We start from the raw sequence: 24088 nt of genomic DNA on the forward strand, positions 1-24088 counted from the left end.
GTGCATGCCTTTATGAAAGTATTCAGTTAATTGCAGCGCCACATCAGCGCTGCAATTAATATGAATACTGGTGTCTCGCAGGATGTCCTGTGCTGCGCTCTCCAGACAAGACACTGCGCGCTCAGGGTAACATAGGTGACTATGGCCAGGAGTACACGTTTTGATTGGGCAGAAGTTGAACGCCTACACAAAAAAGTGCTTGCCCTTCACACAGCTGTAATCATTTTGTTTATGTATCCAGCTACCTGAGGTTGAACTTTTAGAGGCGCACACACATTACAATGTAATTCTATTAAAGTGTCTTAGATAACAAGATAGTTTATGGTGTTTTTCTCTGTGTGCAGCAAAAATGGGAGAGCAGATAATTAACCAACATGGATTTTTAGAACTGGCTTGGCAGTGAAGCCGTCAACAGTCCTTTTAACCTACACTATTATAGTATAGATCTTTGTTTCCACTCAAATAAACATCCATTACATAATATTTGAAATGCTGAAATTACCATACAACATTGTTTTAAGCCAGACGTTATGCAATTGAAATATATATATATATACACACACACATATATTCACTGAAAAAACCATAGGTTTCACACACGTTATAGTTAGGAATTAGCATTTAAAAAACCTTGCAAATTCACTGAAAAAACCATAGGTTTCACACATGTTATAGTTAGCTGGACATTTTACTGATAAAAAACCAATGAAATTCCCCCGTTATAGTTACTGTAGGCAACTATAACTCACGCGACCGTAATCCTCTGCTGATGCTAATACTGTATTTAGACACTTATTTGCCCATGTCTTCTTCCATTAAATTTTAGCTATACATATATTACAAATATTTTTTTTTCATAAAGACACATATGTCATCAGCAGAGGATTACGGTCGCGTGAGTTATAGTTGCCTACAGTAACTATAACGGGGGAATTTCATTGGTTTTTTATCAGTAAAATGTCCAGCTAACTATAACATGTGTGAAACCTATGGTTTTTTCAGTGAATTTGCAAGGTTTTTTAAATGCTAATTCCTAACTATAACGTGTGTGAAACCTATGGTTTTTTCAGTGAATTTGTACGGTTTTTTAAATGCTAAGTTACTTTATGCCATTTGTGGCGTGCGCGCCCACTTAACGCAGTTCGTTCCGTGCGCGCACGGTGCGCTTCGCGCACCATGCGCGCACAGTGAGCACGCGGTGCGCTTCGCGCACCGCGTGTCCACGTTATGCTAGATGGGCCCTGAACGCACGATGCGCTTCGCGCACCGTGCGCACATGGAGGAAACATATGATGAGCATCGTTGTGACAGGTAAAATATATGTTTTGTAATGTCTTTATAAGCCCTCCACAACTGTTGCCCTTCGGGCACCAGTTGCAGACGGGGTGGGGAGAATGTGGATATTTTTTTTTTTTTTAAGATTGGCTACCGTACGCGTAATCGGCGAAATTTTCGAAAAAATTAAAATTGCTTTATTTCACTTGGGGGATCGTTGAGGACTGCCTCGACATGGCTAGGTGCTTGGGAGCTGTCTAAACAGCCCCTTTACATGTTTGTTCACTTTGTTTTTCAACCCCCTGTCAGAGTCCGAGAGAGAAAATGGCGGCCGCCGCTTCCTGGTTTAGACCGATTCGAATGTTTACTAAGATCTAACGGCCAATCAGAATCGCGCTCGCGCACGTCACCGTACGCGTACGGTAAGCGCACCGTAAGCGCACCGTAAGCTGGCTCAGATATATATATTGATTTAAAGGCTATTTTCTCAGAATCTACTGAACAGATTTACACCAAACCTACAAAAGGCACTTCCTTGACCTGGGGACTACCTCTCTGCCAAATTTCATTAAATTCTGTTCAGCCGTTCGGGCTGTAGCCCTGTCTAAAGGTCCTATGGAAAAATGCATGGGAAAAACGCGTTTGGGACCCCCCTTTTATCTCAGCCCCCACTTGACGAATCCCCCCGAGACTTTCAGGGTAGGAGCGGAGCGTAGCGCCCCACCTATTTTGAAAAATTTGCGAGGATTCGTCGACCGGCGCCAAAGTTATTCAAAATAGAATGTTGCGGATTTCCTATGGAAACGTGGTCCTAACTATAACTACCTACTGGCGACCGCCAGTAGGTAATATATATATATATATATATATATATATACACACACACAGTTTCGGAACAAAATTAAATTCTAAAAAAGACATAAGTACAAACCTCTGTGTCTAACTTAAGATAAATAAGCATCTCTCATGTATAGATTTGTATATAAAGACAAATATATGGCAACGTACAATTTTAGAAACACCTATTAGACTATATTTTTAATATTTTGGACTCAATGGGTTGACATTAAGTGAATATGTGGTACCTACAACTAACATCTTTATGAAGTATTTATGGATTTTCCAGATTCTCAAAGATTTGCTTCAAATTGGTTTATGGTCATTTGTGGGGGATCATTGGGGAGATAAAGAAAGTAAGTAAGCGAGCTGTAGCAGATTAAATATAGAGCAAAGTGTAACCTTTAACTACAGAGATGTCTTTGGACCACTTAATTAAGCTGTATGTGGATATGTGCAATAACAAGATATGGAAAGGTTTGCACCAATTTGTATTTTCTGGTGCAGAGCTGGCATTTTTTTTATATGTGCAGACTGCTAGTGAGTTAATGGAGATATATACATATTTCTGTCATAACAAGTAACAAAATATGAAATATGGTTTTCCTCTTTGTTCTTATCAATTCTTAGAGTACACTCCAACCGAACACAAGATTTACCCAGTCAGTAGTAAATGGAGCACCATTCGCCATTAAGGTTCGGACTTCATCGTCCTGTCCTTTACGCGCTGCTTCCAGCAACCGCTTCCCCAGGTCCACCAGCGACATCTGCAGACAAACACATTAAATATGATAATAAATAATTCATACACACTGCAGTACAGGACACATTGAGAGTCTAAGAAATTTCACTGCATGTCTCAAGCAACTCTGCAGCGTTCACTGTAAGGTGTGTAGGAAAAAGAGGTATAATGCGCAGAGTCCAGGTATCCCTTATAAGTGGACAGGGGCGTGCTCTAGCAATCCCAAGGTGCTCTCTTGAGGGGAGGGGGGGGTTGGTCGAGAAGTCTTAGGCTTAACACCCGCTGCATACACACATTCAATAAATGACAATTCAGCAAGGAGATTCACACCAATTTATAAAAAATAAGACATATCTTTATATAACTTTAGGCACCAAGATCACCAAATCAGGTAAGTACATTTCGAGTTACCAATTTTTACAGTTTTTAAAAATCAACAGTACAATTTCTGGAGTGGTAATGTTATCCTATGGAGGAAAGACATATACAGTATACAGGTACATTACAGCGACTTACAGGACCAATCTTCTATACTTAAAGCAGGAATGGGGCATGGTCCTAGGCATGACCAACCGGTCACCTCGGGCAGCCCTGGGGAGGCCAGGTGCAGAGGAGGTTTTCAGCATCGGGTGTCCCCATGTAAGTCAATGGGAATCAGCCCACTCACAAAGAGGTTGCAAGGTAGGACTGGGGGGGCCAGTCCGGGTGAACCAATAAGGGACTCGGGTTTAACGATGCTTGGGGACATAGGAACAGCTTTAGTCCACTTCTCCTCGGGCCTGGTGACTCAGGCGCAGATGTGTCCTGAGGAGTCAGGTTTTCAACACCTGAGACACTCGCAGCAGAGGGGGCGTGCAATAAGAGACTGCAGGCGGAGGCGCAAAGTCCACTGTTGGCAAACCCAGGGTGGACTGTCTCTTGAGGGTCAGTGGACCACGCTGGCACCGTTAGCTCACTTTGACTCTGGCTAGGAGGCACAGGTGCAGTGGTGCTTCCCGGTGTCAGGTTTCCAGCTGTCACGAAGTCCTTGCAGTTCTTCTGGGGTGCCTGCAGGGGAGCAGCTCCGCTACTCCACAGGAGCTTCTGGGTCTTAGGTGAAGGGCTGGTAGCCCCCCCCCAGGCTTTTGGGGGTACAGCAGCTGTAAGACGAGTGATCTTTGGCAGACCTGTTGGGGACAGCAGGTAGGCCAGCAGGGTCGGCACTAAGTCAGTTGCTGCTCCTCTGTTCTTGCAGCTCTTCAGTGTCCTTCTTTCAGGTTGGCAGGATCTGATTTCCTGGTGCCAGGGGTTCCCCTAAATACCACATTTACGGGCGCTAGGGGAGTGTAGGGTAGTAGCCCGTAGGATACTTACCCATGGGGTCACTACGTCCCCTGTATGACCACTTTCTGTAGGAAACAGGCATAACCCTGTTCAAAGTTTCTAATTCTGCCATCACCAAAATGATAGAATCCTGATTTTTGTATACACATCAGGTAGCCCACCTTAGGGGTGGAACTAGCCTGAGGGTGAACACGCTTTTCTGACTACTAATTTTACTGCCTGTCTAGGTGCCAAATGGGCACTAGTCAGGGGAGTTGGCATCCCCTCACCTCTGAGGGAATGCAGATGTTTGTACCTGTTTGAAGGTGTGTAAACTCCTTCCAGAGCAGGCTTTGTTCCTGACCTCATGAGAGTGTGGGCTCTCACCCCTGGGGGTCAGAAACTAGTCGGTGGTGACAGGCTGGTCAGGTCCAGTCAGCTAGCACACTAGTACTTGGTAGGTTTTCAGGGGGTGCCTCTAAGGTGCTCTCTGGTCGCATGTATTAATGAACCCATCAATGGAATCAGTGTGTGTTCATTAATACAAGATGTTGATACCAAACATCTTTGGTTTCAGTGAAGCCATCATGTAGCTGGGGAACTCGTTTTTACCAGTGTCCGGCACGTGTATTTAAAATGGCTTCTCTGTTCACTTATAATGGCAGTAATTGAACTGGCCAGAACAGAGGCATAGTTGCTCATGCAGATATGTCCACATATGTAGTATAGTGCACACTGCCTTATAAGGCCTGCTGTAGGGGTGACTTACTATACTGCATGCAGTGTCTCCCGGCATGGTACTTAATTCTGTGTGCCATGTTGTGTTTTCACTTTTGTCTCCGCCAAGACATGCAGCCTGCAATGGCAGGCTGCATAGGCTAGTTGAGGAGTCCCTTAGGTTGGCACAATACATGCTGCAGCCCTTGGGGACCCTCTTTAGTACACCCCACCCTAGGTACCAGGTGTACCATTTACTAGGGACTTACAGATAGTGATAAAGGTATTGCCAATTGGGGTAATAATTGCAGTATTTAGGGAAAGATCTAGCACTGAGGACCTGGATAGCAGGAACTCCGTGCACTGTCTGTCAAAATTGCATCAAATACCAGGCAAAAAGTGGAGGTGACCATGTCAAAAATGGGTACTTTCCTACAAGAAGTCACATTGTCGCGGTCTTCACTTGCGGCATTAACAATGATTAATCAATCTATACCTCTACATTGATCTCTGTGTACAGGCACTCGAACATGGCCCAACAATACCAGACATCAATTGAAAATTGCACTCAATTGTGGTATCAGATCCATACTAACCCTAATAATGCTTTGGAACAAGCAGTATCAGCAAATACATATACATTCCTGCACATGGGCTAGTCACCAGGAAACTTCTTATTGGTCATCCAGAAGTTTGAATTAATGGATGAACAAGGCATTTCAAGTCTGAACAGAACCACTGAGAATCGTACCAAAAATATTCAGGCAGATTGAAACCATAGGCAAAAAGTTAACTAGACCACTCAGAGCGCAATGGACGTTCACTTAGGCACAGCCATGTACATATGCCACCAACTGTGTGAAAAACTATTACTAGCTTTGTAGTCACACAGATTAGCAGCCTTTTTGCCATGACTTTGCCAGTTAGTCAAGTGGATATTTATGAAAAACAATACTGGTCCCATTTACAAACATTGGCAGGGAAAACAGTATTTCTTGTGCATAACAGGTCCACTTGTGGAATGTATGTGTCCACTACCTCCAAATACTTAGCTGACTTGAAAGCGTGTAAAGTGCTAGACAACTAAAAACAGAACTCCGAGATCGAGTCAGAGTAAGAAAAAGCAAAGAATTCAATATTGAAGGAAACAGTCTACAGAAAGTTAATAGTGCACAGACGGGATTGGCCATGTTTTGCCAGCTAAATTACTTTCCCTACCTGGCTTTCCTGGGCATGCAGCTGTACTGGTTGGCTGGAAGAGATGTTAGGACGGAGGTGAAGCAGTTGTAACCTGAGCAGGATATCCAGTCTTCAGTCAGTTCTGCTTAGAACATCCAGCCCATTTTGCATCTGCACTTAAATAAGATCAGAGAAAACAAAAAGGTGTGTAAATATTCAGGCAACTGGTCCTGCTGTAACTCAACATTTAGAAAACAAGGTACTTGGCTTTTGAAATAAGTTTTCTGATGAATACTCAATCTTTGCAGAAATTCATTCTCTAGAAGTATCATCAGGATAACTCTAGGTAGGTGTTGATAGTAACACAGTAGTTAACAGATCCATTAGAGTGCATGGCCTTGGATTCCGAAACTGTATAGGTGTTGGATGCGGATGAGGTGGGAGACAGTGTCAAAAGCAGAAGGGAGATCCAGGTGGATGAGGATCACCATGTCTCTTCTGTTCATAGTCATGAGGAGGTCACCCGTGGAGGAGATGAGGACAGATTCAGGGCTGCGGCTGGGTCTGAAAACAGACTGAGCGGTTTCAAGAAGTTGGAGGTCTTTAAGGTATTCGGTGAGGCACCTATTGTTGATTTTCTTTAAGACCATGGTCAAGTATAGTAGAAGAGAGATCAGTCTGCAGTTGGCAAATGTTATAGGGTCCGCAAAGGGTTTCTTTAGGAATGGAAGGCCAGTTGCATCCTTCTAAGCATCTGGGAAGGCAACAGAAGAGGTGGAGGTATTCAGAATGAGAGTGCGAATGGCACAGATGGGTTGCAGTTCTCTGAAGCAGACATAGTGGGGGCAGGGGTATGGATGGACTTGATGGTTGCAATGGTTTCTTCTGGGGTGATGATGGACTATGTGGCTAGCACTGGTTCTTTGGATAAGACAAGAAGGCTTTGGAGAGATCAGTGTTGTCCAATTGAGAGTTAAAGTTGCTGTAAATGGCAGTGATTTTGTGTTTGAAGAACAGAGAGATTGTTGCAGAGGTCCTGTGAGGGGGTGACCGAGTTGGAGGTGGCCCAGGCAAGTTGAAATCTTTCACAATGGAAAAGATTTTTGTGTTTCCTAGTGCTGGCATTAATGCGGTCTGCCAGGACAGCGCGTTTGGTGGTTCAGATTATTTGGTATGTGCTCCTGTCTGCATTTTCGACATGCTCCATTTGTGCTTTAGTTGTTTGCAGCGATGTTTCATCATTCAGAGTTTCTCTGTGTAGTAAATGGCCTGGGGTCTAGATATGGTTGTATTGCTGTGTGCTCTTCTACAACATTTTTCACACAAGAATTACAGATAAACTGAAGTAAAAGAAATGCATCCAACTTCAATATGAGCCGACTGGAAAAGTAAAGCCCAAATATATAAAAGGCTGAATTTGTTAACATATTTCCTGGACAAAATCCCCTTTATGACCCTCCTGCAACAAAATGGTTGTCAGCTTTCAAACAATGCTGCCACTTACTCCTCCGTGTAAGGCTCTTTGAAAACAGGAAATAGAATAGCAGTTAGGACAGGATGTTCAATTCAGTGCTAGGAGCGCAGGAAATAATAAAAACGAACAAATCAATACTGTGGATGACAGCGCGAGAAAACAGAGTAGCAGTTCAACTGAGTAAAATGTTTGTCAGTAAACTGAACATGTTCAATGATAAATATGCACCAATGGCAGAAAGAAGTTTTTGGACAGATGGCTGTATTATTTCTTAAATAAGGGAATGGATTTTATCCAGGGGATTCCAGCTGAGTGCACCCAACGCCTCTATTACCCAGACTAATTATAGCCAATAACCCTTGTGGGTGATGGAAATTATTATATTATGACTCTCTCTGCATTAATCACCTATAATATGTATCAAAGGTACAAGAACGCACCCAGGCCCTTTTGGTGGACCAGGAGCATAAATACAAACAACTACCCAGAAAAACTACATACAACATTTAATCTAACTGGAACTGCAAAAACTGAAATGTGAGAATAACTTTTATATATCACAGCTTTAAGCTATCATTTTGTAGCCTTTGCTTCGGCAGTTTTACTGTACATGAAAGGCCCAGTTACAATACTTTTCTTTTTCATCTTACTGTTTCCTTATGCAACATTAAGCATTCTTAGAGGTGAGCATCTGAGAAATATTCAGGCAAAAAAACTGAAGGAAAAAAAAGATTTCAATTGATACTGAAAATATCATGCACTCCTCCAAACCATCGTCATCAGTATTACATATGTATTAGAACAATCGTCATGTATTTGAACCATCTGTTAAATTGTGAAGTGGGTGTACATTTCCATACAACACTTTTTAGGTCTCGCACCTAGTGGTGCAGTGCGCAGCAAGATACTTTTTGTAGGGGGTTTGGAAATGGACCTAGGAATCGCAGACGCTTGTGTGTGCTTTTCCTTTTGGCCCACGCTATTGGCCTGTGTGTGCGTCTTTTTATGAAAGACCGAACGCAATTGGCCAAAGGCAGGCGCATTGCTCCGCCCATGGCCTATTAGTGTCTATTAAGCGCATTGCTGACATGTATTTTCAATTATCGTGCCCAGACACGGGTGCGATAATTGAAAACACGTCTCGCTGTGGCGCGCGCTCACCACTCGATTTATAGGGAGATAATCTATCTTTAAACAGGCAAGGTAAATGAGGCAGGCCCTCGGAAACTGTGCTTTTAACGTGTGTTTACTGTAACTTCGACACTGTAAAGGTGGTGAGGATTTGTTCTAGCATTCCTAGTCTGACGAATGCTCTCTATTGCCCTACGTTTCCTCACGTGCAGCTCCCCCCATGATGCTTATCTCTCTGTTTTAACCTTACAGCTGTCGGACTGTTTACCATACTGTTTCTCTGTTAATGAACGTTAGTACCACAGACTAGTCTTCTAGCCTCGTGCCTGTTCCTGTTGTGTGGTAGTACCACACATAAGTGACATCCGTTGCAGATGAACGGCTAGTGCGCTAGCGCTGTGCAGTATCTTTAAATACGTACTCCCTTTTCTGAGTTGCACCATTTTGACTTTAAGTGTTTGTGGACAGGGCTTCAGCTATGGAAGTTTAAACGGTCTGTTAATTTATTAAGTTGTACCTATTATCCTTCACTATAAGTCTGCCAGTTCTTGTTATTCTTGTATAGCTTATGTAACTTACCTGGTACTTTTGTAAAGCGCTCTGACACCTTTGAGTTAAGTTCGCGCTATATAAAACTGCATTAAACAAATAAAATAAATATCCAAACCGCAGCACTGCCCAACGCTAGGGCAGCCTGCGCAACGCACCCCCCCTCACCCCTACCCAGATCTTTGCCCGCTTCCAGAACACAGTGGCGAAACGCAAAATGATGGAAACCCCCCCCACCTCCCCTCCCGGAATGTGATATGGGGCCCACGAGTAGCTAATATCTCACAAATATATTCATATTGTTTGGACTGAATGAGAGCCCCCTCGATGCCCCCCACATCTCACCGCAGGGGTTTCAGGGTCCTGTGTTATGCCCTTGCCCACCCCAGCACAGCAGCCTTTCCCACTACACGACTTCTATGCGCAACACAACTGCCCACCCCAGGGCACCCCAGTCCCTGCCCCTGTATCAATCGCTTCAAGTCTTTCTCCCTTCTTGTATCTAGTCTGCTGTAACAACAGACCCACAGCCTCCTCAACCACACGGGCGAACCCCACCAGCCCACCGCTGTTAGTGACCACACCACAGTCGGGCCCACCTGCCCACCCAGAGCAGAGGCAGCAGCTCTGATGTACAGCTCGCTAGATGAGTGTGGCGAGTCATAGGGTTACAGCTGCGTCACGCCTGCCAACAGAGCACTCTCCACGGGGAGCAGGCAGGGGGGCAGGGGAGATGCCTTAAGGCCAACTGAGTAAACTCCTATAGTTGTCTGATAGTGGTTTGCAAAGAACGTAATTCTATTAAAACACACGTAGGCATTTCATATTTAAGGAAGAGCGAGCATCAAAAAACGAGCAGGGGGCAGGTCTGGGCTTTTTATAATTTGCAAAGCCATCTAAGCATTGGTACATCAGGGGTGCTATTTAGTAGGCAAAAGCCTCTCAAAACATGTAACACAACTTGGCAGTATGAGCTCTCATAGTTTGAGTGAAAATGAGCAACGTTTTGGTGCACGCTTTTAAAGCTTCTGCGACGTATTGTGTGTGTGATTTACAATTCGGAAAACGCACGTAGGTTATAGATATAACCCGAGTGTAGATAAGCAATTTATGCATAGCCCTGTTGAAAAGTTTGACATATATTGTATTTCAAGTGAAGGGACAATATATTGATTAAAAAGGAAACAGAATCTCACAATTTTAATGTCTCCAGATGAGTGATTTGCTCATTTGTGGGAAGGGAAGACACCTAACATTATTATGTATTCACACGTATAACCATAAACCATGCATGACAAAATCAACACACACATCGTGCATTTCTCTTCGCTCTTGGTGTGCGTTTCGTAAATTTAATTTGTATTTCTTATTTATTTCACCTGTTTGGGATACTTATCGTGTTTATCCATTTCTTTCGCTTCTGTTATTTGCTTACAGCGCATTCGTTCTCACATCTCAGGAACTCTTTAACATTCTCTTCCCCTCTCCCTCTTTTCATTTCATCGCCCTTTGGCTCTCATTTGCTGTCTTTTTTTGTCTGTATCCTGCTTTCATTTCAAGTCACACCCATTTCCCAGATCGATCTCCGTTTCTCTCCCGTTGTCTTTCGCCGAACTTTCTCAACTTTCCTTATTTATGTTCTCTTACCCTTTCCAAGTTCTTCCATTTCAGCACAGCCATTCTCTCTTTTGTCTATTTTCCCCTGTCTCCGTTACCTTTTTGTCTTCTTCATGATAGAGATCCATTTGCTTGTCCCCTCTTTTCTCCTGTGCATTCTTATACTTCTCGCGTGTTAGACAGTTATTTTGATACCTTTTCGGTTCCTCTGTCTTGACTTTAATGTCTGTCTTCCTTTCTCCATTTTTTTTGCTCTACTCTTGGTCTTCATTTTTTCCCGCTTGTCTTTCTTTTCAATTTCTTTTTCTCGTTCTTTCCATCTCACCAGTCCATTTTCTTCTATGTTCTCACTTTTCTTAATATTTTTTTTTTAATTCACTGCCTTTTCTCCCCATCCCCCCTTCTTCATAGTCGGGAGGTTTGAACGCCTGGCACCTGCAGTTGCGCACCAATGATAAGTCGTTCTCTGCGACCGTTGCCCCCTCCTGCACCTCACTGCCTCTGCTTGTGTTTGTGCTGACGGGCTCGGCGGGCTCAGTCACGGCAGGAGTGAGCCCTAGTTAGACTGCTGCAGCAGGAATGGAATCAGCCATTGCAGCAATCAGCCGCAGCAGGAATGAGCCGCAGGAGTCAGCCACAGCTGCATTAGGCACATCAAGAGTGACCTGTCCCAGGAATCAGCCAGAGTAGAAAACAAGCATTAAAAATGCAATAGGTCTCGCCTTTCATTAAGTTAAAGCCATTTGCTTTGCTATACAATACCATTAGCAAAGCAAATGGCTTTAACTTAATCAAAGGCGAGACCTATTGCATTTTCTTTTTTTTTTTTTTAATGAATATTTGTATTTTCGAAAAGTAAAACAAACTCCAAACAAAGCATGAATGCATGTTGCACCATTGATGACCAAGCACTGTGACGTATATGGCAGACCTATTGCATTTTCAATGCTTATTTTTGCCTTCCCCTGACAGGGTGCCCCCCCCCCCCCCCCATATTAATGCTTTGTGAGAAGACACCGCCACTACCTCTTCACCTGGACAGATCTTAGTAAAGTGTGAAAAACACTGAAGTTAGCGTTTTTTAATAAATACATATGGTGCAGAAAACATAATAGCTGGTTGGATCGCTCCTAAAAAATGCATTCTGAAAATGAGTCAACACATCCACACAGGAGTCACACCAATCAACTATTTTAAGTACAACCAGAGTAAGGTAACTTATCTGCTAACCACCCAGCTGAAGTTTTCGTCAAAGACATCAATGTTGACATGCAGTCCTCAGGTTTCATGTCTCCTGGACAAGCCCTATCAAACCTTTTTCTACATTAGAACTGTTGCTTATTAATCCCTTGCAAGGACTACAGAATCTAACAAGCATTTGCAATGAAATAGGTCTCGCAAGAAGGGAGAACTGTGGAGACAAGGGCGAGATGAGAGTGGAATCAGGGAGAGCTGTGGAGAGAGGGGTGAGAGGGGAGTGGAAGCAGGCAGAGCTGTGGAGATGGGCGACAGGAGAGTGGAAGTAGTGAGGGCTGTGGAGAGAGGGGCAAGAGGAGAGTGGAAGCAGGGAGGGCTGTGGAGAGAGGGGCAAGAGGAGAGTGGAAGCAGGGAGGGCTGTGGAGAGAGGAACAAAGGAGGAGATGCCGAGCAGAAACACCTGTAGAGTGGGACCATAGCAGCGAGGGAGAGCTGAGATGGCGGAGAAGAGTGGGATGATAAAGGTCAGGGAGAGCAGGAAGAGCTGTGGACAGAGGGACTATCATCAGAACCACTGGAATTGTGCAATTCTGCGGTTTGGGTGTTTCCCACATAATTATGGTTGTGCCGCATTTGCACCAAAATCCATCATCTACAGCATAATCAGCAGATTTTAATAAAAACGTTTTTAGCTCAAGTGGATGGAAAGTTGCTAAAAACGCAATGACCGGTGTTGCGCAGCAGAAGGCCGTTTGCAAAGCCTGACTGCCAGCATTCTATTGCTTAGTGCTGTTTTTGGGTGCCATACTGACAATAATGAGGTGAAACCATGTGTAAAACTGAGGAACCAATGAAGTGATACTATCCCCCCAAAAAAGCTTCCTGCACACACACATAACGTTATTATCCAAACGCCACCAAGTTTGCATCTGCAGCAAGGGGCTGACGACGTTTACACCCAAACTGAAGTGTTTTAAGGCGCTTAGGAGCATTTTGGGTAAGGTTTGGTGTCAGAATAGGAGCTGTGGGGGTCTTTCCATGCTGGCCACTGAGGTGCTCGGGTAGGGTCAGGAGGCTGATTGGAGAGCTTAGATTCCATGCCCATTCCGTTATTGACCTCGCAGCTTTGACCATTAGCAGGTGCCCCGAATTTTCTCACAGTGATGCCAACGATGGTCGTTCTCTGGGGGCTATGGGGACAGTTCAAATGAGAAAGTGGAAGCTTGTAAGAGGGAGTGGCATTGGGGCTGCTGAAGGTGACAGTAATGTCCACAGGTGGAAACTAATGTGAGAAAAGCAAAGGGGAACACATTGCTAGTGGAGCATGACTGTTGTGCTAATATTAGTGAATCCGTGACACACTGCTGCTGTTCATTCAGCACTTAAGTGCCTCTTTCCCCAGAGTTTGACACTCAAAAGACCTCTGCTCCAGTGCCCGGGTCACACAGGCTGTGTCTCTGTAGTCGTACCGTGTTGCAGTGTCCCTCAGTCATTTTCCACGACTCTACAGTGTGTGTTCACCCCATGACCTTTGCTATGTTATAACTAATTCTATAGCGCCTTCTACAATTAGGTTATGGCACTGAAGCACTTTTTCTTCTGGCTAACATTTTGATACGCTTTTGAGATTTCCTTCACTTGGCTGTATATGCCAGTCGGGTTGTGTATGCTTTGTAAAATGTCTAGGTTAGTCCTTTTTGTGTCGTTAGTGTGAAACGAGCTTACTCCTGCTCCATGTGACGTGCACTGGGTTGGCGATGGCTTTGCTGTTTGTGGCTGGGCTGTCGGGTTTTTTATAGCCCGGGGTGTGCCGCTCCCGTCCCACACAGCACTGGTAGACAGTGATGCGGCGTTGCATGAGGTCGGTGTGGCCGGAGGGCTGCTTGCACTATATTATGCATCCCCTCGGCAGGCACTGGTGCCCCCTGCTTGCCAGCTGCCTGCGTGACGATTAGCTGGTGCCAGCGAGGGCTCACTAGTTTCATATCAGGTCGAGGAGGTGTTCGGGGTTCTGTCCTGCTGTATGCTCTTGTAACGCGCTGTGCATGTTTTCGTGGGCATGGCTGTTATCAGCACTGTCCTACTTCCCAAGTATGTGGCCTGTCTGTGCTGTATTGGATGTGTGTGCAGTGCTGTGCCTGATGCGTACCCTTGAGGTTATGCATGTGGTGTGCAGTAGGCAATGCATACATGCTACTGTGCTGGGCATGTGTGCGATTAGCATGACCATTCATGTAGCGCTCGCCACAAATGACATTTTCTGTTGCCGATTTTTTAATACAAGTATTTATCACCCACTCGATGGCATTCATTTTAAAATTCTGAAAAGGATGAAAGGCTGCGCTGGCCTCGTGTTATCGAAACATTTGAGCTGAATGTCACACACACACTGCCCTGCAGCAGATGCTCAACTCACTGAGATGCATCGCTGTAAGACATGATGCGCCGCTTTCACATTGTATCCTCTCAACGCTGCTTTCACGGCTGACAATTTCCAACCTTGCAGTCCCGCTTCCATATTTCAAGCAGGTGGTGCATCCTCCGCGGCTGAGGCCGCCCCGCTTCATATTATCCAAAGTGCCTCTGATTCAAAGACGCCACTCCATCGAGAGCGGCGCATCATGTCTGGGGCCCACCGGAGGGCTTGCAAATTAATGTTTTGGCAGAAGCAACTGTGTTGGCAAACTTACATGGACCCTAATTGCGGGGAAGATTTGACCACAACTACCAGCATGCTTTACTGGAGATTGCATGCATTTTGGGTAAAAATAGGTGTGGCCGTACCGTGTCTTGCTACTGCTAACCCATGAGGAAGGAGCTTGTGGCTCTGAAACGCGTTGGGGATTTATAAAACAGCCATAATATGCCGCTTTCAGAAATAAAGGTTTTGATAACTCGCCTCTCGATGGAGTGGCGTCTTTGAATCAGAGGCACTTTAGATAATAATAGATATATATATATACACACACACACACAAAGAGACACACATTGGCTAAATTAAAAACAATTTTTTCGTTTAAAAAAAAAAAAACAAGCATTGGCATAGCCAATAGGTCTCGCCTTTGGAACCTTATAAGTGTTTAGCCATGCAACAGTTGCATAATTAAATACTTATAAGGTCCCAAAAGCGAGACCTATTGGCTATGCAAAGCGGCCGTAAAAGTGATTGCGATCAAAGCGGCCGCGCGGCCCCGAAAGTAAAAGTAATCGCGGTAAAGCGCGGCGCCCGCGCACATGCACTGTGGCTCTAGGCTGGCCTGGTAGCACTTTTTGGAGCCCTCTCAATAAGTCTCACCAGACCAGCGCATGCGCTGGGTCAGGCGAGACCTAAAAAACACTCGCACATTGCTATGGTACCACGGAATGGAACTACTTCATATGCTGATGTGTTCCATGTGATAGTGCAAAATGCTGTCACTCACTGTAAAGTTAGCCAATGGCTGAATTGGATTGAAGCAATGCCCAGTAGTGCAATGGGACAAGAATGAAAAAAAAGAGCAACGATGAAGAGGGCTGGCAGAGTGTCCCTATAAGAAAGTATATTATACACATAATTGAAGATTAGATGGTCTTGGCTGACACCACGTCTAAAGAGGAGGCATTAAAACAAAATGTAGGAATATGGACCCCCATTGGCTAGGATTCATTCTTCACGCCATTCAAACTACCACAAATCCAGGCATCAGCTGATGCTAGTCCCTTCACTGGCAGATACATTTATGACTCGTTGGTCTATGTGTGGAAGAACAGATGGCATACTAGTGGCAGGTTTATTACTAGTCTTAGGTGTCATTAAGAAAAGAAAAAAAAAAATGGACGAGAGGAACCCTGGGAAACTAATACAGTAACCCCAACGGAATACAACACAGGAGTCCTTTAGTCACACATTATGACAAACACAAAAATGCATATACCATACCACAGCTTGGCTCAACAGCAGCAACTTCAAATGTATTGATAGGATCTAAATATCTACTTTGTCAAAGGCAGCGTTTAATGCACGGCAGTGCCTGTAAGGGTATGAAGATATTGTCCAAAGCAGTTAATAGATCACCCAGAATGGTCAGAAGGGCAAAAGGCTGCTCCACGATCAGAAGACCTATTTGGATAGTGTCCAATAGCTTATGTTACTAAACCAAAGAAGAAAAGAGAATTTAAATCTTCATGTTAACCTATTAAGTCTATTTTCACCACAAACTAGAGCAATAATTGCACACATCAAGGGGGTCAAAGTACTATTCATCAAAAAAATTTGAAGAGATTGCAGAGGATTTAAGCAATTTAAGAGAAAAAAAATTCCGTGAAGGACAAACTTATGGAATCAACTCATACTTGGTCAAACGTTTTGGCCCGAGGAGTCACAATGATCGATGTACACCCATCAACCTTTCTTGTTTGAAAGTTTTAGAGCAAAAAATGCCGGACATCATTTATGGAGGTTTGTACTCTTGGCAGATTATCAAGGTGTATCCACATAAGATAGGTTTATATACAATTGGCCCAAACAGAAATTTAATGTACATGGTCTAAATCAGGATTCTCAGAGTACCTCTAGATACTGGTAGCTCTCCAGTTGCATCAGTAGATCTCCTACGTGCAGTCCAGCCTTCTAAATTAGACGCTCTTGCTTGGTTGCACCATGAGACTTCCTCACTGCTGCCAAGTCAGCTGGGCGCCGCCAGCCCTCCGAAAGTCCACACCGACTAGGGACACAAGACCTTACCATCTGGTCTGAGACCAAAGCCTGAGAGGGGGGAGGGCAGAGAGGTCAATCCACCATTCTGTAGGTTACCGTAGGAGCTAGACCTCCAACCACACTCAGCAGTGCTCAGCCACTGACCGCCATCTTGCCAGTTTTTTCAAAACTCATAAGTAGATGTTTAGAGAAAATTGGTTGAATTTCCACAATATATTTAAAACTGATTTATTTATACCTTGTGTAGCATTGGGGAGACATTGTACTCATATTATTACCTTAGTGCCAGGTGCATTGGAGATAGGCCTGTGTGTATTACCCATGGCGAGGCATTCAAAATTGGCAAAGACTTTTTTACATTACTGACAGCAACCTTGCCTGATGCACTGAGGTAATCATTGCTATTAATGCTGCATTTAGCGGTCACTAAGGTAAGCTCGTCTGATGTGGTCACTGTTACAAAACTAATAATATTAGTAGCCCGGGATAAATCCATTCAACATAAGAAGCTCTTAAGTTATCCCAAAACGCCAGCATTCTGTGCGGGACCCACACAAGACATGATTTAAAATAAATGCTCCTTAAAAGCGTTTGTGAAGAAAAAAAATTATTATGGTAGAATACTTTATAACAGCAATTATGCCCAATAGCTACTTATTCTAATAACAATTATTTCTGTCCATGTACTGCAAGCTTCACTCCATAACTGTAAGATATCTATTGGTGCTTACTGCAATCAAGAGACTGCTACCACGAAAAGTTCTATTATAGAGTGGCAGGAAGAAGAAAGGTTTGTATCATTCAGAAATATAAATTCATTTGGAGAACCGCATGAGTAAATTATATAATAATTGCCCTATGCAAACAATTTTCTCCCTTATGCTGTGTGTAGTCTCCTCCACTACGGTAGGTATTCAACAAGTATTGAACTGGAAATTGGGATATGGGATGCTACAATGACTAGCAGAAATTGAAAGGAAATGTGCTTCTCTCCTAACGGACAGACAATGAGGCAATCCTGTAAGGTAAGACAAATTTAAGCATTCAAAGTCCACCTCCTTGTACCCCATTGTGATATTATGACATTAGCAAGCCAAGATGATTCTAAGTCTGCTGGGTATCCTCAATGAACTGAATATTTGTCGCTGGAATAATGTGTTGATTGGTAAGTCATGACTTTGAATCCTTGCAAGGTCAACACTACCTTCCACCCGACTGAAGATAAGTAAGTTGAGATCATGAGGGGGAATGGGTAACAGCAACATCTGCGATTTAAATGGACTAGACGCAGCAGAAGTGCGTATGACGCACTATATAAAAAGTCAGTACTCTTACTATGTTATTAGTAGTGTTTTTTTCATTTCTTGCAATAACCTTTTTCACTGGACCACACAGCAGTCTGCCTCCTCTACATGTAGCTCCCATTAAAAAAAAAAACAGATGTTTCAACTGATAGAAAATGTGTTGGGCAATTCAGAGTCTTGAACCAAAAAGCAAAAACAAGGCTCTAATAACAACCCAAAACCAAGGCTTGCAAACCAAAAGAAAAACAAAGTAAAAAAAATTCTACCACTGGAGCTAAAACGTACATGTAACTCCGTATTTGTAAAGCACAAACTACTCACCCCTACAGGTCTCAAGGTGCTATGGGCCATCGTGGAAATTGAGGGGCATATCAGCAAGCTGGCGATAAAAAATTGCCGCTTTAGCGTCCGTTTTCGGACGAAAAGCGGCGATAATGTTATCGCTTAATCAGCAAGGTCACGCTAACGCGCGATTCCTTGCTTTAGCTCCCTTTCCCATAACGCCCACCTTTGCATCTCTAATGAGATGCAAAGTGGGCGTTCCGTCCCAAAATAACTGGAGAAATGTCGCTAACCGACATTTCTCCAATTATCAAGGGAATCGCTAACAGGCATAGCGATAAGAAAAGTAGCGCTAACCACAGTTAGCGCTACTTTCCTTACGCCTGCTTTCACCCTGACTTAGCCATTATATCCAACGTAAGGTGGATATAATGGCTAAGTATGCCCTGCCTTATCAGCAAGCTAACGCAAAAATGTGTGAGATTATCGCTGGATTTCCAGCGATAATCTCACTTTTGGCTGTTAGCGTGAGGAATTTTATCAATTTTGAGATAAGCGTTGCTGATAGCACGCTATCTCAGCGATAAAATTCCACGATAGCCGGCAATAATTATCCTAACTCTAAGTGCGCTTAGCGAGAATTATCGCCGGTCCTTGCTGATATGCCCCTATGGGAGCTATTGCCCAGAGTCACATGGTGCATAGCTGCCGCCGGAGCCGGGGATCGAACCGTGAAACCTGTGCTCCGAAGTCAGCTGTTTGTTACATGACTGGAGTTGCATAGACGGGGTTTGGCAAAAAAAAGTATAATACGAGATTAGACAGGTCTTGGGACAACAGAATTTTGGAAAATATATTTTTCCATAAAATTGCGTTATATAAACTGATCAAAGCGCCCTATCACGCCCATTTAATACGAAGCCATCACCAAATATACAGGAAGATGCCACAATTCACTCACCACCCCAATAAAACTTCAAACTTTCTTAAAATATCCAGCCAACTATATTAGCGTTCACAACCTGCTAGACACCATTCAAGCCAGGTGCTTACTGTATACATCAAGTTTAACAATCTCTACCTCCTCGGAAAAAAACCAATCTTTACAGCCACCTAATTATTCCAATCCGGCGCCCAAACTCCCACATAGAAATGGGTTACACTGTTCACTAGTCTCTTTGACAAGCACAGCAACTGCCTTGAATGTCTTTCTTTCAGGTGTGCACTCGGGTGCAGATGTTTAACATGTGCAAAGAAGGCTAATTTACTATTCAACAATATTCTCAAGACTATTCAGAAAAATAAAATCAACTTTCCCCAAACCAGGAGGCTAATTCACCAATGTAGGGCTATAGTTAAATTCTGCAACATTTTGAGAAATGTTAAACACTACCCAAATAGTGTAAATCGGGGTTGAAACATCCTCATTTCAGAATAATCCTGGCAATCACTACTGACGATAAAATACTACCAATACCATAATGAAATCAATCAAGTGATACAATGAACTCCATATGAAGGCATTTCCGTATTAACTGCTCGGGAAAATGCACGTGGATCTATCTGTCCATTCAATGTATACTTCCGTATTTTGCTTTTGTGTCGGCTAGTATGCCTGTTCCCTCCCGCAAACCGGGACTCCGTGTGTATTCTTACTCGCGTACCATCATCGATGTAAACTAAATGGCTTTATATAAAGGGGATCTGAACCTACCTAGGGCGTGTCCGACTGACGTGGACACCATTGAGCACAACGCTGCAAGGAGACATTTATGGGGGGCACGCGAACGGGATCTTCAGAGCAGTCTGACCTGCCCTGAGCAAGATGCTAAACAGCACACTTGGAGTGAAGGATACAGCGGATCAGTATTCTATTCCAGGACATCCATGCCACGGTGGACTATAAACTCATCGGATGGATGACATGACAGAGGCGACGCACATAATTATCATATGGTCCCCGACCCCGCCCTATATGTACAGAATTTAAGAACGACTCAGCACTTTTGGCAGCCCGCAAACTGTGCACACATAAGAACAGCATCAACTGACCCCCACTTTTGGCGGCATAAGTCGCTACAAAGGTACCACAGCTGTCTAATTAGAAAGAAGCTGTGGATTTTACTTTGGGGTACGGTTAAAAGTGTTACAGTGCGAGAGACCGCGCAAAAGCACGAGGGGAAACGATTGCCATGTTATGCGCATAAGTGAAAACGACTCCAACGCTGGCGCCCCCTTGCAAAAGATAGTAGGTATATCTCGAGAATATCACCACGAGAGTGACGTAGTGTGGCAATAATAAGATTGTAAAGCACAAGACACCCCTTCCCAGCCAGGACTGAGCCCTCCCGAGTGTAAGACACGTTACAGTACTTGCATGTCACACGGTACATACTAAAGTGAGTATATCGGCTATGCGTATGCCGGATGGGGGCGCTTTGGCGCCTTCACTATTCACCTCCCGGACACACAAAAATACAGACATGCTGTTGGCCGTCGTGAGGGGAGAAGCAGCGTTTCACACTAACATACACAGTCAACGACTAACCTCCAAGGTACTCACCCTCTCTGGCCCCTCCACTCTTATCGCCACTGGTTTTAGAGTTTATTTTTTAAAATATTATTTATTTCTCCCTCTCAGGAGGTTACAAAATGGCGGCCGCACCGGAAGTGAAAGCTCGAAGGCCGCAGACGCTCTAGCTCAGAGGAGAGAGCAGCGAGAGAGGAGATCTGAAGGGGCGTGGCTAAATGTTTAGATAAAGAGAAAGGACTAAAGAGCGTGCAACCTGAAGATAAATGATACTTGCGACGCACTATCACGTGATTGAAACGTCACGTAGGATACACATTCTGTTTTCTTCAATTTGTAGTGGCTGGAATAAAGTAATCAAGAGAATAATAATGACTGTGACGAGGACTAGGGTCGTAGGGCTCATGCTAAAACAAGCATTGGCATAGCCAATAGGTCGTGCCTTTGGGACCTTATAAGTGTTTAGCCATGCAACGGTTGATGTTGTTGCACCAAGGATATTGTATTGCATAACTAAATACATATAAAGGTCCCAAAAGCGAGACCTATTGGCTATGCCAATGCTTGTTATTTAACCGTGCATTATCTCCCATTCTCCACCCCACTGATTGCCAAAGCAAATCGTTTGCACATAGGTGAGACCTATTAGCTTTGCCAAAGCTTGCTTATCATAGATGGGGTGTGCATAGCCCAGGAATGCATTATACTGTATTGGAGCATTGACCCACTACAAAACAAAGAATTATTAAAAACTAAAAAACAGGTCTGGGATTCATTGTCAAAGTGAATTTGTTTCTTGACGTTTACTTTTACTCTTGACAGGGGTTAGCTAATAAAAGCTCCCCAATTGAAATACAGTCAACTAGACCTAATTTATAGCACAAAATGGTGTCTATGTTCTGTTTTGGATGTAACTGGAATATATAACTGGATAATGGAAAAATTGATGGCACACATCAATTGTCACTATTGAAAGCAATAAACCTCATGATGTAACTTGTCAATATATCTCCATAAAGCTAAAGACACACCTAAACTACACAACAATATGAAAATCTGCACATAGCTGTGAAACAGGACACCACAATCATCCTCGAAACTACATTCTAACTTACTGTTTAACTGAAACAATAAGAAGGTACTCAAAAATAAATATTGAAAGCCTCACGGAGAGCATGCCTTGGCTCTGCGATCGAGATCTCTTTAACACACTGTTTTTGAGCCTCTAAGCATCGCGCTCTACTCGGGAAATGCTCAAGTAGTTAGATGGCAGTGAGATAAGTAGCTCCAAGAGATTGAAAGCTCTGTAAAACCAGACCGGTGTGATAGTGACTCAGACCCGGGGATGAAAGCTACAGTGTACCTACAAATCTATCATCATTCACAAAGGCAAGGAAAAATAGAGAAAACAGGGCTTAAAAACTGGGCAGAGGACGGCATCAAAATATCACCACCATGATCGTACGTGTTCTGCGTAAAGTGTTACTGCTGGGGGTGTAGCTAAAACACAAATAAGGGGGATCTAGACAGAAACGCGATCCTGGGGGCCATCTTAGAATGAGAGTATTGTAAAGGTAAGAAGAAGAAGGGTGTCCCAGGAATTAAAAGTACCTGTGGGGGCGGGGACATTGCACCCACTAAAGTGATAGTTGTTCATCATTGTTCATCACACATATATGCTTTTTACCGAATTTATGGCAATAACTGCAAAGGTGTGGTAACCAGTTACAAATGCAATAGAGGAAAAGAAAATTAATTCTAGTAGTAGGGAAAGTATAGTGACCTCGGATGAGTTGGGAATCATTTTAGATTGTGCTGCATCGTGGTCTGGGATTGAATGCTGACTGGATCAGCTGTTCAATCCCTGGGGATCCTGCCATTTCTTGAAAATTGGACATTTACCGCTCTGGGTCTGTAGCCAGCGTGTCCCTTGAGTGAGAAGAGTGTGGGGGTTGGGTCAGCTCCTCTGCTAGATACCGGCAGAGAAGGTGGCAGATTAGCAAGGTAGGCACCTGATAAGTAAGTAGTCGTGACAGCAATCCATCCCATTGTTGGTCGCTCCTGGTGTTGTGCCTTATGATGTTACATATAGGCATGCACGTCCGCCATCAAGCAAAGTTGGTCAGCGACAAATAGTTAAGCAAGATAACGCTGACTTTATGACGTAAAAAACGAGGAACCCACAAGAAAACAGGCAAACACGAGCAGGAATCAAAGAAAAAAACTGTCCCCCTAAACAACACATACACAAAGATGCGTAAAAATACAAGCAATTGGGCGGTACTCCGTGGGAGGAAACAAAAGACAACAAGCCCGGGAGTTGTGGAAGACGCGCGGCCGCGAGTCGCACTCTGTGGTGGGGAAGAACGTTGAAGCGCGCGCTAGGGATAGACAGCTCCTCGCGCTATAAGGAAGTGGGATAAGGGAGGGGGTAGGGGAGAGAGGCCCGCAGGCTGGCAAATGGTGAGCACTTTTGTGGCCGCTTTGATGTTCTCAGTGGCCGCGAGGCTCACTGAGAACATCAAAGCGGCCGCGAAATGATCATGCAGGCTGCCAAATGGTGCGCGCGCCCGGCGCATATGCACTGTATTTGGAGGCCTGAAAGCACTAGTTTGCACTTCCAAATCCCCCCGTTTACTAAAGCTCTCGGCGAGAGCAGCGCTAAAGCGCTGGTTCAGGCGAGACCTAAAAAGCTAGAAAAGTGTGAAGACCATAATTTCAGTGAATATCTGGGCTGTGAGTTTGAGACTTTGAGTTCCAATAATTAGATTGTGTTCTTGTAGACTAACATAGACAACATTGAAAAATACTGGCCATTTGTTTTTGGTTTGTTATTCTGGGACAGCCGTGAGCTGTAGATGAAAAATAATTAGTGTGAAATTGTCCAGTTTCTTTTGTAATGTGTCAATTTTATGTGAGGGCTGGATGTGAGGATTATGCCTGTCTTTTTAGGTCTCGTCGAGCGTTGCAGTGCATGCGCGCTGCTCGCTCTGCTCTGCGAGACCTCTTGTGATCAAGGAGATTTCAGAAGGGGACTTGAAGCCCCGCCCATCAATCCCATTGGCTGGCGTCATCCTTTATGCAAAACGCTGGCCTCCGATTGGAAATTAGGCTTATTTGTTACCGCCCTGTCTCGTTTATGTCCGGCGTATACGGACTGGATTGTCTGCTTGCCGGCTGTCGTGACGATACTCCTTATCTTGGGAGACCTGGCGGGACGGATCATGTTTACTCCGGGCAGGCACGGAGCTCAGAG

The 24088-nt window shown here is 44.1% G+C and overlaps 1 protein-coding gene across 4 annotated transcripts in view; it reads right to left on the minus strand.

The window, feature by feature from the left end:
- GABPB2 (GA binding protein transcription factor subunit beta 2) overlaps positions 1-21027 on the minus strand; it is an 80396-nt gene extending 59369 nt beyond the window's left edge. Inside the window, exons 1-4 of one of the 4 annotated variants that reach the window (XM_085640088.1) lie at positions 20866-20991; positions 16570-16764; positions 6092-6223; positions 2772-2879 (exon numbers count right to left, since the gene is read on the minus strand). In XM_085640088.1, the coding sequence (XP_085496214.1) occupies positions 2772-2879 (108 nt within the window). In that variant the 5' untranslated portion in view covers positions 6092-6223; positions 16570-16764; positions 20866-20991. Of the gene's footprint in view, positions 1-2771; positions 2880-6091; positions 6229-16569; positions 16765-20865 lie in introns of all 4 variants that reach the window. The other 3 variants (XM_085640086.1, XM_085640089.1, XM_085640087.1) reach the window with 3 other exon arrangements.
- Positions 21028-24088: the final 3061 nt, after the last annotated feature.

The sequence above is a fragment of the Triturus cristatus genome, chromosome 12 (assembly GCF_964204655.1).
Source record: "Triturus cristatus chromosome 12, aTriCri1.1, whole genome shotgun sequence".
In the NCBI taxonomy this organism is placed as follows: domain Eukaryota; kingdom Metazoa; phylum Chordata; class Amphibia; order Caudata; family Salamandridae; genus Triturus; species Triturus cristatus.